Source organism: Dacryopinax primogenitus (assembly GCF_000292625.1).
Source record: "Dacryopinax primogenitus strain DJM-731 SS1 chromosome Unknown DACRYscaffold_9, whole genome shotgun sequence".
Lineage (NCBI taxonomy): Eukaryota > Fungi > Basidiomycota > Dacrymycetes > Dacrymycetales > Dacrymycetaceae > Dacryopinax > Dacryopinax primogenitus.
Genome location: NW_024467206.1, coordinates 954,305 through 970,038, shown reverse-complemented (window position 1 = coordinate 970,038; position 15,734 = coordinate 954,305). Strand labels below are relative to the sequence as shown.

General features: G+C 51.2%; 4 protein-coding genes across 4 annotated transcripts; 3 read left to right on the top strand and 1 right to left on the bottom strand.

Moving 5' to 3' along the window:
- The first annotated feature begins 2,837 nt into the window (after positions 1–2,837).
- DACRYDRAFT_22384 (mannitol-1-phosphate dehydrogenase) lies at positions 2,838–4,620 on the top strand. Its single transcript, XM_040772770.1, has 3 exons — positions 2,838–3,442; positions 3,494–3,733; positions 3,786–4,620. The coding sequence occupies exons 1-3, from the start codon at positions 3,283–3,285 to the stop codon at positions 4,451–4,453; spliced, it is 1,068 nt and encodes a 355-aa protein (XP_040628863.1). The 5' UTR covers positions 2,838–3,282; the 3' UTR covers positions 4,454–4,620.
- Positions 4,621–4,846: 226 nt separating this feature from the next.
- Positions 4,847–8,076, top strand: DACRYDRAFT_22383 (WD40 repeat-like protein). The gene is made up of 17 exons (XM_040772769.1): positions 4,847–5,085; positions 5,136–5,339; positions 5,399–5,506; positions 5,552–5,857; positions 5,905–6,009; positions 6,058–6,063; positions 6,114–6,211; positions 6,264–6,353; positions 6,403–6,501; positions 6,548–6,600; positions 6,654–6,703; positions 6,753–6,847; positions 6,895–6,967; positions 7,018–7,458; positions 7,508–7,728; positions 7,780–7,910; positions 7,961–8,076. The coding sequence occupies exons 9-17, from the start codon at positions 6,453–6,455 to the stop codon at positions 7,991–7,993; spliced, it is 1,146 nt and encodes a 381-aa protein (XP_040628862.1). The 5' UTR covers positions 4,847–5,085; positions 5,136–5,339; positions 5,399–5,506; positions 5,552–5,857; positions 5,905–6,009; positions 6,058–6,063; positions 6,114–6,211; positions 6,264–6,353; positions 6,403–6,452; the 3' UTR covers positions 7,994–8,076.
- Positions 8,077–8,142: 66 nt separating this feature from the next.
- Positions 8,143–8,921, bottom strand: DACRYDRAFT_15923 (uncharacterized protein; the record flags this gene model as incomplete). Its single annotated transcript, XM_040771148.1, has 3 exons — positions 8,143–8,292; positions 8,353–8,777; positions 8,807–8,921. 3 exons carry the CDS (start codon positions 8,919–8,921, stop codon positions 8,143–8,145), a joined length of 690 nt encoding a protein of 229 aa, XP_040628861.1.
- A 2,330-nt stretch (positions 8,922–11,251) lies between these two features.
- DACRYDRAFT_107689 (general substrate transporter) lies at positions 11,252–13,524 on the top strand (the record flags this gene model as incomplete). The annotated part of the gene is made up of 14 exons (XM_040768515.1): positions 11,252–11,273; positions 11,327–11,353; positions 11,406–11,419; positions 11,468–11,748; positions 11,797–12,060; positions 12,111–12,164; positions 12,219–12,417; positions 12,470–12,504; positions 12,555–12,615; positions 12,663–12,698; positions 12,749–12,826; positions 12,874–13,057; positions 13,109–13,160; positions 13,215–13,524. The coding sequence occupies 14 exons, from the start codon at positions 11,252–11,254 to the stop codon at positions 13,522–13,524; spliced, it is 1,617 nt and encodes a 538-aa protein (XP_040628860.1).
- Between the last annotated feature and the right edge of the window lie 2,210 nt (positions 13,525–15,734).

Below are 15,734 nucleotides of genomic sequence, written 5' to 3'. Positions count from 1 at the left end.
GGCTGTGGTAATAGAAGCACGTGTCTCCGGTGAATCCAACGATGCGTTTTGTGAATGTTTTGCTATCAGAACAGACCTTTTTAAAACAAGCTGGTTGGCATTGTGTATGGTATCTATTATTTTCAATAACTGCTGCAAAATTCATTGCCTTGCCGTAAAAGTGCGGTGTTTCCTCACCTATGTTTACGTTGGTGAAAATCGGTGAATTCTTATTAGAGGCATCCATGCAGAATTAATTTATATACTGTAACATAACTAATCAAAAAAAAACAAAGACTTGCGAATTAATTGTCAGAACATGCTTTATACACCGGCACGAAGAGACCGGACCCTAGCGCATCTTGAACTGCTACCACCACCTTCGTTAATTGGAAGGTCCGTGGTTGCTTAGGGCAGGCCTTGGGGTCATTTCAGGGATTTGCACCGAGAGGTCATGGTAGGCAAAATGCGCCCGAAAGGGGTCATCGGAGGAATTACCTCGTCCCAATTCGCTCTAATTGATCTACTTATATTCACAGGCTAGTGGCAGTGCTTCGGCATCATTCGGCAGGACAATTGTTTCCGCTCAGAAATGACTTGTGTTTCCCTGTACACAAGTCATTCCGCCTTCAATCACTACCGCAATGGAACACCAATACAAGGCTTCATAACTCAAGTGCTCATCTCTTCTCCTGTTGCTCACTGGTCTGCCGCGATTTTGACGCTGATCTGTACCTTATGCCTGGTCTTGGTGGTCAATCCCGCAAGAGCTGACACTTGATCGTATCGTTTGCACATTGCCGGTGGCCAGTCCGAGCATGCCGTTCTCTGTGTGAAGAATCTTGGTTGAGAAACTCTGGGACAAAATGACTCGGAAGCGGCAGGCGGAGATTCAGGAAGTCTGACCGCTAGAGACATATCCGGGCGATCTTTGGACAATCTTCGATACAACGTAGGGCACGGCAGCGAAGGTTTCTACAGCTCGTTTTGGAAAGCGTAGACGATGTCTTTACCGAGATTCTGAAAGCAGAAGTTAGCAGTAATACGCAACAAGAAGGTTTCGATTGGGGTTTCTGTCTATGAGTTCCCCCAGCGCAATCCCGGCGCACACTTTCTTCGAGCTTAATTCTCCACTACATGAACTGGCCAGCTCCTTCCTGTGGTGTGTATATTGCTCCCAGATGAGACGGTCTACCGCAGCAAGTGCTGACTTCCTGGTTGGTGGAGGTTTCTGATCTGGCGCACGCCTTGATACGGTACCAAGAATGGCACCAGTGGCCCTCCCCATCAGACTGCTGTTGCTGTCTGATGCAAGATGCAAGTTCAAAGGCCTCTTCATGAAACAGCAGAAAGACGACAATGTCAGCACAACGCAAAGAGCCATCGAGAGTCAAGGGAGCGCACCCCGTGCGCGAGCGAGAGGAAATTGCTCGTTTGGCCTACGAGCAACCCCTAGCTGTCACCGTATCTGCATTCGGGATCAGCTTGGAGGGGTGTGATTGAAAGGGTGGGAAAGCGCGAGTGTTTTCGAAAGGATTGAAGGAAGAACAGTGCGCTGTCTTTCGGTGTGCATCCCCTGTCTTGCCGTTTCTGCGTGACTAACCGCCCCAATCGTGGGGCCCCACGGGGTTGTCGGGCTTCTGGTCTGATTCATCGGCTACCTTTGCTGACCTCGATCAGTTCTAAATGTGAAAAACCGGCAGTGACTCTGGTGCAAGGCTTTCCCGATATGTCGCTATTTTAGACGATGAGACCCATGTCTTCGAGTCTGAAATCAAATTTCAATGGTCTGATGCATCTCATGCTTACACTGTTCTCTTCGTTCCTGGTCAGTCTCGTTATCTTCCAGACTTCTTCTCGGGCAGCCTCGGGGAGTTCATTATAAGCAGGCTTTCCCACGCAGCACTCCTCCACGCCGCGATTCGAGCTCTCCTCGTGGATTTTCATTGTTATTTCCACAAGGGACGATAGGCACACCCGGTGCTCCCTGCAATCTGATGATCTCACCCTGAGTGAAACGCGGGGATGATGGTAAAAGACTGCGGGATGAAGCTTGGCGATCCCTCTCCAGCGAATTGCACGTTGACGTCGGAATGTGGGGATAGTCGTCGCCATGGTACAGCGCGGGGGTCAATACATTGTTGACCTGAGAAGCGCGGGGTACGGGTTGATACGGATGTTGAATGTGCACACCTGACCTGAGGGAGAAGCACCCTACCGCTGGAGGGATTGCAGAACGCGTGAGTGTGGAGTTGGCCGTGATCGGAATTTACAAATCGGTCCAGGGGTAAGAATAGATCGAACGGGAATGACCCCCCGAAGCACGCTCCCACGGTGTAATGGATATGACGAGAGGAAGAACAGTGCCGGTCGGCGGTGCTCCAGGGTGCTCCAGAACTACAACAACGTCAAGTTAGTGTAACCGGCTGCCAGCAAATTTTCGAGACCAAGATAAAGACAGCCGTTCCAGAATATCCTAGCTTCCTTATGGGGATGTACACGCGATTGTTAGGTTCGACAATACCGCTGTTTGCGGAGAAGTTTCTGAAGGCAGGGTCTCCGCTGTTCCAGGCACCCACCGAACGCGTGGAGGGAGCGGACGGGCGCTCTTCCACCGGGTGTAACCGGATTGGGATTACCACCCGCTGTTTGGGAATCAATCACATGCTTCGTGGCTATGCTTTTAGGTGGGACGGCGCATCAATGCCGCTTCCGCTGCCAAACTTATCTTTGTTCAGCAGTTCAGTTTCCGCCTCTTTCGCCGACTTATACAATCGTATGAGGAGGACCGATGCCGTTGGCCCGGCGAAGGCGGGCTTTTTCTATTGCATACCCACAAAGGTCTCATGACGCCTTCCAGGATCTAGCCCCAACGTGGGTCTGCCGGCCGGAGAATCTCCCGCCACGAGCGCCGTCTGGTTCGCGCCCCCCCCCCGTTCCGCATGGTCCGTCCCGCCTGGCCTAAGCACTTAAGGAGCGCCATGCCCATACCGATGGAGCCAGCCCTCGACCTGTGTGAACTCCTGTCATCGCATCGGGTCTTGGAACGTTGTTCAACCACCTTTGGAAACTGCGATGGAGAGACTCGGACTGGTCGGGATCCGCAGATCCATTTCAAGGAATAACAGCCATCCCGCCATCCGCAACATTCATACACGCGTGACCCCAGCGTATAAGTACGCAGGCCCTGCTCGTCGTATCCTTCTCCCACTTCAAAGCACTCCAAGACACTCAACACTTCCTCCTACCCTTACCGCACTGCGCCCAGCCAGCATTTCCTCCTTCTCTACCACCACCAATATAATGACACCTGAACAGATCCCCCAGACCCAGAAGGCCGCTGTCGTCCGTAACAAGCAGGTGGCGATCGAGACCGTTCCCGTCGTCCAGCCCGCTGACCTCAAGCCCAACGAGGCTCTGGTCAAGGTTCTGTACTCTGGTGTCTGCCACACCGATCTCCATGGTTAGTGCTCATCAAACATCACCACCGACAATCACTCACAGTCTCACACAGCTCAACTCGGTGACTGGCCATTAATCCACAAGGAACCCCTCATCGGTGGACACGAAGGTGCAGGTATCATCGTCGCCATCGGCGAGCACAGCGACACCGATCTCAAGCTGGGTGATCGAGTCGGCATCAAGTGGCTTGCCGATTCGTGCCTCAAGTGCTCGTACTGCCGTCAAGGCTACGAGCCGCTGTGCCACCACGCTTTGTGCTCCGGATTCAGCGTTGATGGCTCCTTCCAACAATGTGCGCCATCTCTACTTGCTGAATGAGGCATTGGGCTGACCAGATCATGTAGACGCTGTCTCTTTCACCCGCCACCTCACCAAAATCCCCAAGGAGCTCCCTATGGACAAGGCCGCACCCATCCTTTGCGCCGGTGTGACCGTCTACAAGGCACTGAAGCAATCCAACGCCCGCCCCGGCGAGTGGGTCGTCCTGCCCGGTGCCGGCGGAGGGCTCGGCCATCTTGCCGTCCAATACGCACACTACATGGGTCTGCGATGCATCGCTGTCGATACCGGTGCTGAGAAGAAGGCGCTTTGCGAGAGGCTCGGCGCTGAGCGCTGGATCGATTTCAAGGAGACGAAGGATATCGTCGCTGCTGTGAAGGCCGCTACCCCCGACGGCGACGGGCCTCACGCCGCTATTGTCACTTCCTCCGTTGGTGCCGCCTACGAAGAGGCACTGCAGTACGTCCGCCCGCACGGCACAGTAGTCGCTGTCGGTCTGCCACCCGATGCGAAGGTCAGCGCGGACGTGTTCTGGACCGTCTTCCTCGAGAAGCAGCTCAAAGGCTCGTACGTCGGGAACAGGCAGGACGCCATCGAGGCGCTGGAGATTGCTGCTTCCGGCGCGCTGGAGACGTCCTTCCGCACACTGCCGCTCAAGGATCTCCCAAGTGTGTACGACCAGCTCCACGCAGGTTCTCTCGTCGGTCGTGTCGTCCTGGACTTGTGGGCTTAGACTAGACGCGTAACGACTCGATTGCTCGAGGGTTGAGGGGTTCGATTTGGATATCTTTTTCATTTCATTTCTGTGCGAGTTTCTCTCTGTTCATGATGTACTACGACTGCGTGGACTGTTGTTCAGTACCAAACAAAAGTGATAAAATAAGGAGTTTGTTGACTACACATCATTCATTCACCTGCAGAAAAGCGTTGCTTCTGATGATTGATCGCCCGGTCCCAGTAGATCGGGCGCGGATGCAAATGACACATCTCCAACATGCCGTCAAACATGACATCAGCTCAGGCCTCTGAGGCTGGGCGGCGTCAAGCACAAATTCAGGTGGCAAGACAATGGCCCCTTCCAAGTGTGTCCCCTACCGCCGCACGAGCTCATCTCCCTCAAAGCGCGGGGGAAACGCCATCATCTCCCGAGGCAGGAATTACGAGCAGATGGGCACGGGAAAGTCAGAGAAGGGGAGCACGAGGGAGCAAGCGATCGAGTTGGATGATGAGGATGAGCTTGAGGATGGGAGTACCGCGACGCCTGTGCGGAACTCCCCTCAACTCAAGGCGAAGAAGGAAGAGCCCGAGATTAAAATCATTAGGGTGAAGACGGAGATCACCCACGTACGGATGAACGAGCCCTCAGTGAGTTACTTCCTATTTTCACTCTTGAATTTCCAACATCGGTCTCCCAGCGCGCTCCGGTTGGGTTAAGGCCCAACCCACTTCCCCTCAATGCCGGTGCAGTGGATCAACCTATTCAACTTCTCGACTCAGACTCCGACGACGACTGTGTTGCGCTCCCTGCACCACCGCTACGACAACCAAAAGGCGTCGTGAGGACGAGCTTAATTCAATCTGCAAAGGAAACGATGGGGGAATCAGGTCGTGCGAGCAACGTACGTCACCTCCGTACCTAAGTGTTCATCATGTTGCCTAACTATACTGTTCTGCGTAGGTGAAACGCGAACAGTCTCCTTTGCTCGCGAACCCCGTTGTTCACGAGCTGAGTGACTCGTCCGAGGGCGAGGTCAAGCCTCTAGACTTCGGACGTCATTCCTCTGATGTAAGCGCCCAAGTCCACCCTACCCCTCATTCTCATTTCCCTTAGGCAGAGAGCAGTAAGCCCCTCAAGCGCTCACGCACATGCTCCCCTGGAAATCTATCACCTCCGACGGGAGAGTTTCGCTCCCTCTCTCTCAAGGCTATAGTTCACCGCCGGGGGTTCGCGTACGACCCATCAGAGACAGAAGACTGGAAGGACTACCATGCTGGTTTCCCGTCCGTTTCGCTCGTTAGCGTGTTGCCTGTGAAGGAGGAGGAGGGAGAAGAAGACCAGAAGACGATGGTGGTGGAAGAAGACGCGCGAGAAGCTGACGCGAAGACAGCGTTCAAAGAGCAGCTGAGACTAAAAGAAGTGAGCTTCTATGACTAGCGAGTCTGCTTTGACTAAGCAAAGGATAGCTCGTCGTGAACATGGAGACTACTCGCGCGCCACTGGAGGTCCTGACGGTGTTCATGGATCGGAGAGGGCAGAGCATAAGCGCTCCGGACTTTCCTTGGGACTTCGTAAGCACCTGTAGTTGACATTCTTGCTCCTTCTGACTGTGTATGCAGGCCGACGTGGGCCCTGCCCTGAGTCTGAAACGCACTCCTAATATGCTCCTCGACAGGTCAAGCATAACACAGACTGGGAACAAAATCGAGCTTGTGAGGCAAGGGGAGGGTCGGGCTCTGAGGGTCATTAGGGAGCTGGTTGGTACTTCGGGAGGTGAGTTACGCGTCGTCATACAGGATGCAAAGGTTATGCTCACGTAGTGTAGCGATATGGGCCACAGACCAGTCGAGAAACGGGACTGTCGCTGTTGCTGCTGCTGTTGCTGCTGGGGAAGAACAGTACCGGAGGAACGATGGTTAGGCATCCGACACTTCAGTTGCCGTAACACTGACATCCTTGAACAGAAGACTATGTCTTGAACGCATATAACAAGCCTGGAAACTTGGGTGTTTGGATGATGACGGAGGAGGATAGTGACGATGAGGAACGATCTACGGACGAGGGTGGGTGAGCTTCCTGTTTGTGCTTGACATCCTGACAATTGGATAGTGAATGTACTGCATGAGCACATCTTCCGAGACGTGTTCGATCCTGGGCTTGGGGCGAGTAAGGATTATCGCTTTCGATGCGCTGCGGACTGATAGGCATTGGTTTAGCTCGACCGCACTATGCCACCGTTTTTGGTGTGGCGTTCGATCCTTTCACGTATGACAGGCTTCTGAATATCGCTCATCTTGCTCATTACCTGTCTTAGGGATGACAGCTTCGTCTCCAGCGGCGCCGATGGGACGGTGAGAAAATGGGATCGTCCTGACCCAGAGAAACCTCATGTCAACACACATACGTGGAGTGCGTGTCGAGAATGATCGTATTCCCTAGAGCTCATAGTTTGACAGCGTTTGATAAGCATCCACATCATCTTGTGTTTCATGGAGGGGAGAAGATATTCGCAGTGGGAGGGAGCGATGGGTAAGCCTAGCCTCTATTCTCAATTTGCAAAGCTCACGTTCTGGCTGCAGTCGTGTATATGTTCACTCTGGGCAAGATTATACCACACAGTATTACATAGAAGGCAGCAACCCTGACCGTCAAGTCAGCTCGATGACCTGGGGCAAAGCGAGTTGTTCTTCAACGGTCTTCTTCGCGACCGAGCACACGGGTCAGAACCAGAATGACGGTGAAGCATACGCCGCCAACTATGTCGCGGGCAACCATAAAACAATGTACAACTTCTCCGGTGTTCCAGGTGGAGGAGCTGTGATGGCACTAGATGGCACTGGCAGTCGGTTGGCTATCGTCGCTGGTCAACGTAGCAACATGGCCCGACAGTCTTTGTTGGTCTACGAGCCGCAAGTTCTGGATGCACAGACTGTTCTTGAGTGTCATCTTCCAGAATTTGGATATATCACACACCCGCCGTCGTTATCCGATGAATGCCATATAATGGATGTGCAATTCTCGTGAGTTTGACGCGCATATATTTAGCTTCTGCTCACGGGTTCTGTCAAGTCCCTGCGGAAGGTACATCGCCATCGCCCGAGATAACAACTGCGCCCTGATCTACGACATCCGCAATGCCACTCTTCCATTACACGTCTTTGGACACGTCACCTACTCCAGAGAGGAGATGGAACACCGGTTTGGCATTCGGGGCGGGACGCAGGCCACATACGGCATCGCCAGCTTGGGCTGGATGGGGCACGATACTCTCATAACTGGTGGTTCTGATGGTCCGTCCTGCGTATATGCGCCCCTTCGGTGTGCTGATGTTTCCATTGCAGGCTGTGTACGACGCTGGGATACGCGCAGAGCAACGGAGAGGATGGGAGGACAGGTGGTCGCTCGACTCGATCAGCCCGTAGCGCATCTTTCGTTTGGTGATGATACCCAACAGCATCGATATCCTTTAATCGCGTGCGTGACTTCACACCTTGATCCCACACCTTGCTGACAGCCTTACAGGGGAGATATGGAGGGCAAGGTTTATGTGTTTGACTACAAAGTAGGGCATACAGGCAGCTTCATAATATAATATAGCGCAATGCATAGGTTACCATTCCGAGTCATTCAGAATGTCAATACTAGTACACCCATTTGTTCGTTAAGGAGAGGAATGGGAATATCAAGACGGATTCCGTAGAGAACTACAGCAACTCGATCGGCAGCTCCCTTTCACCAGGCATCTCGTCTTTCAGCTCCCTCTTGTACTTCTCAACAAGTGCATCGATCGTCTTCCTGCGTTGAGGTTGCCCAACATACCAGTTACGCCAGCTACGGCGGCACCTCTTAGGGTTCTGAAGTCATCATGCATCTGGTTAGTGCAACACTCTACAGTTTGGCCACGGGCAGTTTACCTTCCGTGCAAAGCCAGCCCAATCAAGCTGATCCTTTCGACCCCATCTCGGTCTCCCAGACAGTGAAGCAAGATGATGTGCAAGCAAGTAGATGTCCTCGCTACTTGGTGGGATATACTTTCGAGGAGCTCTCTTTCTAGGCGCAGGCCTTTCCTCCGCGCGATTGGGGCTGCACTCGATGCGGTTCTCACTCTGTGGCTGGAACTCGGCATCCCCGTCTACCAAGCAGTCCTCATCTATCACGATGAAGTCTTGATCTCGAGCCGCGGTATGGCACTGCAAGGGACGGGGCTGCGTACGAGAGAGGTGGGCGCGAGTAGGCAGGGTAGGACGAGCCGTGGCCGGGACGCGGGTGGCCGTGCGGACAGGAACATTTCTGGGGCTGATATTCAAGCTCTCTAGAAGTGATTGGGCTCGCTCGGATACTGGAGAGGACATGCATATATGCACACACCTGAAATCATATGTTGCAGCCTGATGATTGTTTCCTTCATGTCAACCTTCTTCACATGTTTGCTGAGGACTGGATTCGTCCTCGCCTTCGTCAGAGTGTCCTTGAGGAGAAGCATCGTCTCATGAGTTTCAAGCAAGTCGTTAGAGAAAACAGCCCTGTTCGAGGCAGATATTCAAGCAGGGAGAACACAGGTACCGGAGATAGTTGGGAGAAAGGAAAGAGTTGGGTCGACTGAAAGTGGATTGAATGAGCCTTATATAGCATTTGCCGACCTTATCAGTAGTAATGATAGGGCTGGAGTCACGAGGGTACCTTGAATCGTTTCTTTCAGGAAATCACACTTCTCACAAGTGTCCTATCGAATTGACCGGCATGAACACAGCGATGCTCGGACTCACGAAGGAAACGATTGCCTTTTTTGGTACTTGGAGAAACTCGCGTGGCGACTTCAATTCAGTTTTTCCTGGAAATCACATCAAGCACGCCTTACATGTCACCTAGTGGACTCACCTGCTTTACCCGAGGCGAGGTCTCGGAGTTTTAAAAGTGGGACTTGCCCAAGAAGGAGGTGGCCTCTTTCCGGAAAAGTATCTCTGCCGCAACTATCGGCGGAGATACTTTCTGGTCCAAGCATATATCTTGCAGAGTAGTATTACTCCTTGCAGAATAATGCCTGTGTAAACTTCGAAGGTTTCTCTTCTGTTCTCTTCCACCATGTCGTTTCATTGTGACGAAAACGTTGATGTCCATGCTCTGATTGTTGCTCAACGCGACCTCATCGACTTGTACACCAATTATTGCAAGGCATACGAGAAACCGATACACGCACAATATATGAACATGGAAATCTTGAAAGAAAGTATCGCCGCGAAAGCGAAAGAGGTCGATGGCAAGTGCATATAGCCAGTTTCTTTTGACCACAGCTGATAAGCAACTTTAGAGTTGAGGGCTGAAGTGATTAGAGGGCCGATCAGCGAGCGTCAGAGCATAAAAACAGTTACTGACCACGGCCAAGAACATTCAAACTTCACGGACTTCTATAGCGTGTCACCAGTCAGAAGCCAAGAGGCAACCCCTGTTGCTCGCAACATACCTCGTTCACCTCTCCCCCTCTTTCGTGTAATCCAACCATCAACTGGCTCCCCCCCTCCACGCCCATCACGTTCCCAAAGCGTAAACGGACCACAATCGTCTCTTGAATCCATTAATATGCCTGAGCGGGCTGCGTCGTGGAGTCCTTCAACCTCGTGTCCTGCTGGTCTCGCGCAGATTAACACTCCTCTGCTTGCCACAGTTCATGAACAAAACGAAGACGAGCTGGACCGTACATCAGACAGAACCTCCACAACGCCTCCTGATGTCCCTGAACTCAAGGAAAACTTAGAAGAGGAGCTTCAGGATGTTAAGGAACTGGCGAGGTATCTTGCATCCCCGAGATGCTTCTGGCCTCCTCCGAGGCACCATCTGATTGACTGGATCAGATTTGCACAAGAGGTTAAATTGACCTTAACTTACGAAGGATGAAGTAGATCTGACGCATATATTTCCAGCATCCAAAGCGGGATAACAACGGGTGGAAGACATTTTACCGCTCTAATCTAAACCGCCGCGAGGTAATCGATAGATTGGTGGAGGAGTATCGTGCATCAAACGTCACCCGTTCGAACGGTAAGGTCTGAAAACATAGAAGAACCAACAGAGAGCTGAAAACAGACCTCCAACATAGCGCATAACTTCGACTTGATATGAGCATACTCGGTGAACACATCATGCAGTGCAGACTATTCCTTTGGCCATGATGACCCGGATAGATTAACGGTCCTTGAAGCCGCACTGAGTCCCAAACACTATATCAGATGGTTTTCTCAGGTCGTGTAATAGTATGATCGAGATCGAATGATGGACTTCATGCATGCCGTATGCGTATGGTGGATCTTGTCCAAAAGTGCACAGCTTTAGGCTGGGCAGACGCGTCGCGGAACGCGTCCTGAGCTGGATACACCATGATCACTTGTGTATACTGCTGACAAGTTTGCAAAGGACATCTTTTCCGCCAGTTTCTCCATATATGCGATGTCTCGGTGCAGTTCCGGTATCTATGTATGCTCATCCCCCACAATAGTTGGATTGGAATAACCAAATCCAGTCGAGAGCCGGGGAAGAAGCGAGCGGACGCGCGGTCCTCCACAAAGAAGCCTGCGAGAAGCACGATAGAATGCCGCACGAACTTTCAACCTGTTGTCACCTGGCGTGCTCTGTCGGAGTTCTACGTCAGTATGGAGAAGATGAGCTTACCCCGGGTCTGTGCGTCGACACTATGCTGATTGACGAAGGCTCTTGGGTTACGCCGAACGACGGAGATCTTCCGGTTCGGGACTACATAAGGATTGGTATCCGTGCCTTCACTCCAGCGAATCCTTGCCTTCCTGGACTCTGGGTAACAGCATGGGGTATCTAAAATCCATCTGTGAGTGTCCATTTCTTGCACTGTGTGGGCGATCTAATAGTTGCGTCTTGCAGTATTCTGCGTCTTTGTCGCTTTCGGAGGTGAGTCGCTTCCTGTTGACAGCTGTGGACCAGTCTTACAGAGTTCTATTAGGATTTCTATTCGGTGTATGTGTATCTACCTATTGTTTCATCAATGTTCTGAATACGATACAGTATGACATCGGTGTCATATCAGGATGTCTCGTCATGCCCGATTTCATTAATCGCTTTGGCGAACCCACTGGTCCCAATGGCGAGATGGTTCTTTCAGCGACTCGGCAGTCACTCATCACGTCGCTCTTGTCCGTCGGCACGACCATCGGCGCGCTTGCGCAGGCATTCACCGCCGATAGCCTTGGTCGGCGGGCGTCAATTGCGTTCTGGGCTGGTATCTTTACGATCGGTGTCGCTATCCAGATCTCAACAACGTATAGCCTCGGTCAGATCGTATTCGGGTAAGCGCATCAGCATACCTTGAGGAACAACGCTAATAGAAACCCTAGCCGATTCTTCGCTGGTCTCGGTGTTGGAGCCATGTCGGCTATCGTCCCGTTGTACAACGGAGAAGCTGCCCCAAAGAAAATCCGAGGGGCTCTACTTGCTCTCTACCAATTCCAGATCATGAGCGGGCTCTTCATCAGCTACTGTATCGACCTCGGCACCAGTAATATCGCAAACTCGGCATCCTGGCGCATTCCGGTCGGTATCCAGATGTTATGGGGCCTCATCTTAATACTCGCCCTATTTATTCTCCCGGAATCGCCTCGGTAAGCTACATAAAACCGCCGGTATTCTCGGTGTTTGACCACTTCTGCAGTCATCTTCTAGGTCTTCATAGGGAAGACGAGGCTCGTCGGTCGATCGCAATCCTGTTTGCTTCCTCCCTTCAGATAAACTAAAACCTGCTGACCTTGTAATTTCGCAGGAACAATGTCCCGATCGATGACATCCTCGTGCACGAGACAATTGACGAGCTACGCGAGGCTATTCGCGAAGAGAATGAGGGAGGCAAAGCCACTTGGATCGAATGTTTCTCCCACCGAAACAAACTTTATTGGCGCACAATCAATGGCATGATGCTCCAATTCGTACAACAGCTGAATGGGCAGAATTTCTATTACTATGTGCGCATATATCCGTTCCTTTGTCCGATTTACAAGCTAACACAAAGGTCAGTATGGAGATACTTTCTTCAAGAGCGCAAATCTCAAGTACGTTTCTCCCGTCGCGTCTTCAACAACAAGTGTTGAACAGTATGCAGCATGAGTGCGTATGTCATTCAAGTCATCCTTGGCGGTGTGTCGGTGGTTGCCACTATTCCGGTATGCATTTCAGATGTCCTTGGGGACCGGCATTAAGAACTGGACAGGGTATGTATGTTGTTGAGAAGTGGGGAAGACGAACGGTACGTAAGGGAAGAAAGGCTTCCCGAAAGCAGCGTAACACCTTTTCCAGTCGCTCCTCGTCGGGGCCTTGTGGCAAGCGGCTTGCGCAATTATCGCAGGACTTGTAGGCCACTACACACTTGCTCCCGTGCGTGCTTCCAACAACATTAGAAGCTCAGTTAATTCTCGAACCAGGTCGGCACACCTCCGGACCAGCTTACGGCTCGAAACATCGCGGGTGGTGACGTCCTGATTGCCTTTGCGATCATCCATGTTTTCGCCTTTAACATGTTTTGGGGCCCTGTGCCTTGGGTGTACCTGGGTGAGAGCTTTCCACTGCGTGTACGCCCGAAGGCAATCGCACTAGGAAGTGCAACAAGTATGTCTTTTGCACCTACATTGAAGTCGTGTCTGAGCACGAGTTTTCTAGACTGGGTATGGAATTTCCTCCTCGGCTACTTTTCTCCAACGATTGCGGATGAGTGAGCCGACCTTTGCGCAGTATTTCTTCGTCCTGATCTGATTGGTCCGCGCAGAATCGGCCCCTTAATCACCATGGTCTTCTTCGGGATGCTTATTTACGGCACCGTCTACGTTTACTTCTTTGTTCCTGAGACCAAAGGCCTATCACTGGAAGAAGTGGACGAGATGTATCGGTCAGGCGTTAAACCTTGGAACTCTGCCAAGTTCAAGCCGCATGATCGTCATCTGCATGCTAAGGAACATGGAGATCTGAACAAACCGGTAGAATTCGTGCCAGAGACAGAGGAAGGAAGCTTGGGACAGGGAAGCGGAGAGAAAAAGGACTCGGCTAGAGAGGAGACAACGTACGTGGAGAACGCGTAGATTATCACCATGAAGTACTGTCGGGGGAACTGTGTCGGGGGATTGTTGCCCCGAAGACGGGAATACATCTGCAATTGTGCGATCATCCTCATTCAGCTGTACAACCGAGGAAGGCGGAGTCTTCTGCTCTTCCAGAACACCACAATTCGCATTATCTCTGATTAATACGGACATTTACCGGCTAGGTCGGTGCTGCACATTCTAGTTTCGAGCCTGGATTTGACGTTCAAACGACATCTCGAACGAGTATAGACAAGGTTGATGTAGATCAGAGGCAAAACACCCTACTTTTACCAAATTAAAAAAGGTATTGATAATGAAGTAGTGCTATGGACATAAGCGCGAACTTCTAAAGACCAGAGTAAAACATTTGTAAATTGGTTTTGCATGTGGCAGGGTTGATGATCAAGAAGATGGGGTGCACCACATTAGAGAAGCATGACATAAACTTTTTGAGCTGTGAACAATGTTGTTTCTCGAACTGATGAAGAATAAGATCATGCCCTATCAAGGTCTGGCATTATGTGGGCAGGTGTGACAGACCTGGCTCAGGGGCAAACTGGTGTTCAATGTAGCCAAAGGTGATGGAGGCTTCGAGGGCTTGGTACCTGGGGGAAGACTGGTGTGAGGTTGACATTGGAGGATGGTGTTCATACCTCCATTTGGGTTGGGGTGAAGTGGATGCAGGGAGCAAGATAAGCATGACAGTTGAGGTCAAGAGGCTAGTGATGAGATGTCAGAGTCAACAAGCAAGGATTCAATGAATGAACAAGTCAATTCCACTTATTCAATCAAGCACTCCCAGAGACTGAGATGATTACTCAACTCTGGCTTGGGCTCCGAAGCCAAGCAGAAAGTACGGCATCACTGCTGTATGCTGCAGGGTGATATGATGGAGATGCTTGGTAGTAATCAACCACAACAAACCTGCTGAAGAACATCAGAGGCAGACCTCATGCCTGAGACCATATTCTTCTCCTTCACAATGCCTCTCAGCTGTAACAATCAGACACCAGCATCAGGATCAGTAGGCATTCATAATAACAGCTGTTACAAGGTATACAGAGTGGATGGATGCATGTGGAAAACCTTTTTTGGACAAGAAATACTCATTGCTCACACAATCTAGCAGTCTGAAATCATATTCTGGACAAGTGACTGGCTTCAGCCAGTCAAATGGCATGGCAACTGGACTTGGCATCACCAACACCTGCCAGCAAGGCTGTCTAGGACCATCAAACTGTGAACATTATGGCAATGCATGAAAGATCTTGAAATGTTAGGTAAAGTGACTACTGCCTGATTTGCCCAGGTGGTTGCTCGCACTCTGGCCCAATTTGGTGTGACCAGGGCATGATATCCAGTAGATGCCTGCCCAACCAATTGTACTCCATCAAAGCTGGACTTGGCCACATGAGCCAATATCTGCCGCAAAGGCCCTCCTGCTCTACCCTTCTGTAGAACATGGCCAGCCTGTGAGACCATTCAGTAATACTGCCAGCAAACATCTCAGACAGTGCAAGAATTGCCATCTGTTTGTTAGGGCAACACAGGCTGACTAAGTCTGCTCACCTAAGAGTGCCAAGAGTCTAAGCAGGCAACAAGGAAGTGGAGTAGACCTGATGACTAAGACCTATCTACAGTATAGGTATCTGTGGATGATCCTAAGAGACCAAGTCTGAAGAGACAGTCCCAGGCAGAGTAGGCCTTATATTTATACCTCTGTGGTGGAACCTGCTAGAACATCTTGCTTACTCAGCCTAGTCAGGTGATCAGGTCATATGACCAAGGATGAGGTCATATGAGGTCATGCACAGCCATGCACAGCAGGTCACCTGACCATCCAATCCTTCCAGCAGGTTCCAGCACATGCCAAGGTATACCAGCTACTTCCATGTCATAAAGGCTTAGTCATGTCTCTTGACCAAGCAATGAGCTGGTGCCCTGACATCACCCCCCCTTCTAGACATGCTGTCCCAGCATGTTGATACTCCTTCTTCTGCTTTTCCCTTCTTCTTTCCAGATGTCCAATCAAAGAGAACCCTTTTAGGTGGTATAGTATAGTTGATGAGTGGTTGGAAGTGAAGCCTATCAAAGGTGATGGCTGAAATCCTTCTGGGAGCAGAGGGGTAAAGCCTATGGAAATCTGCAATAGCCTTTTTAGCATTGCCTAGATTTCCTAAAGGCTCCCAAGTGTTCTCAGAGGGAGG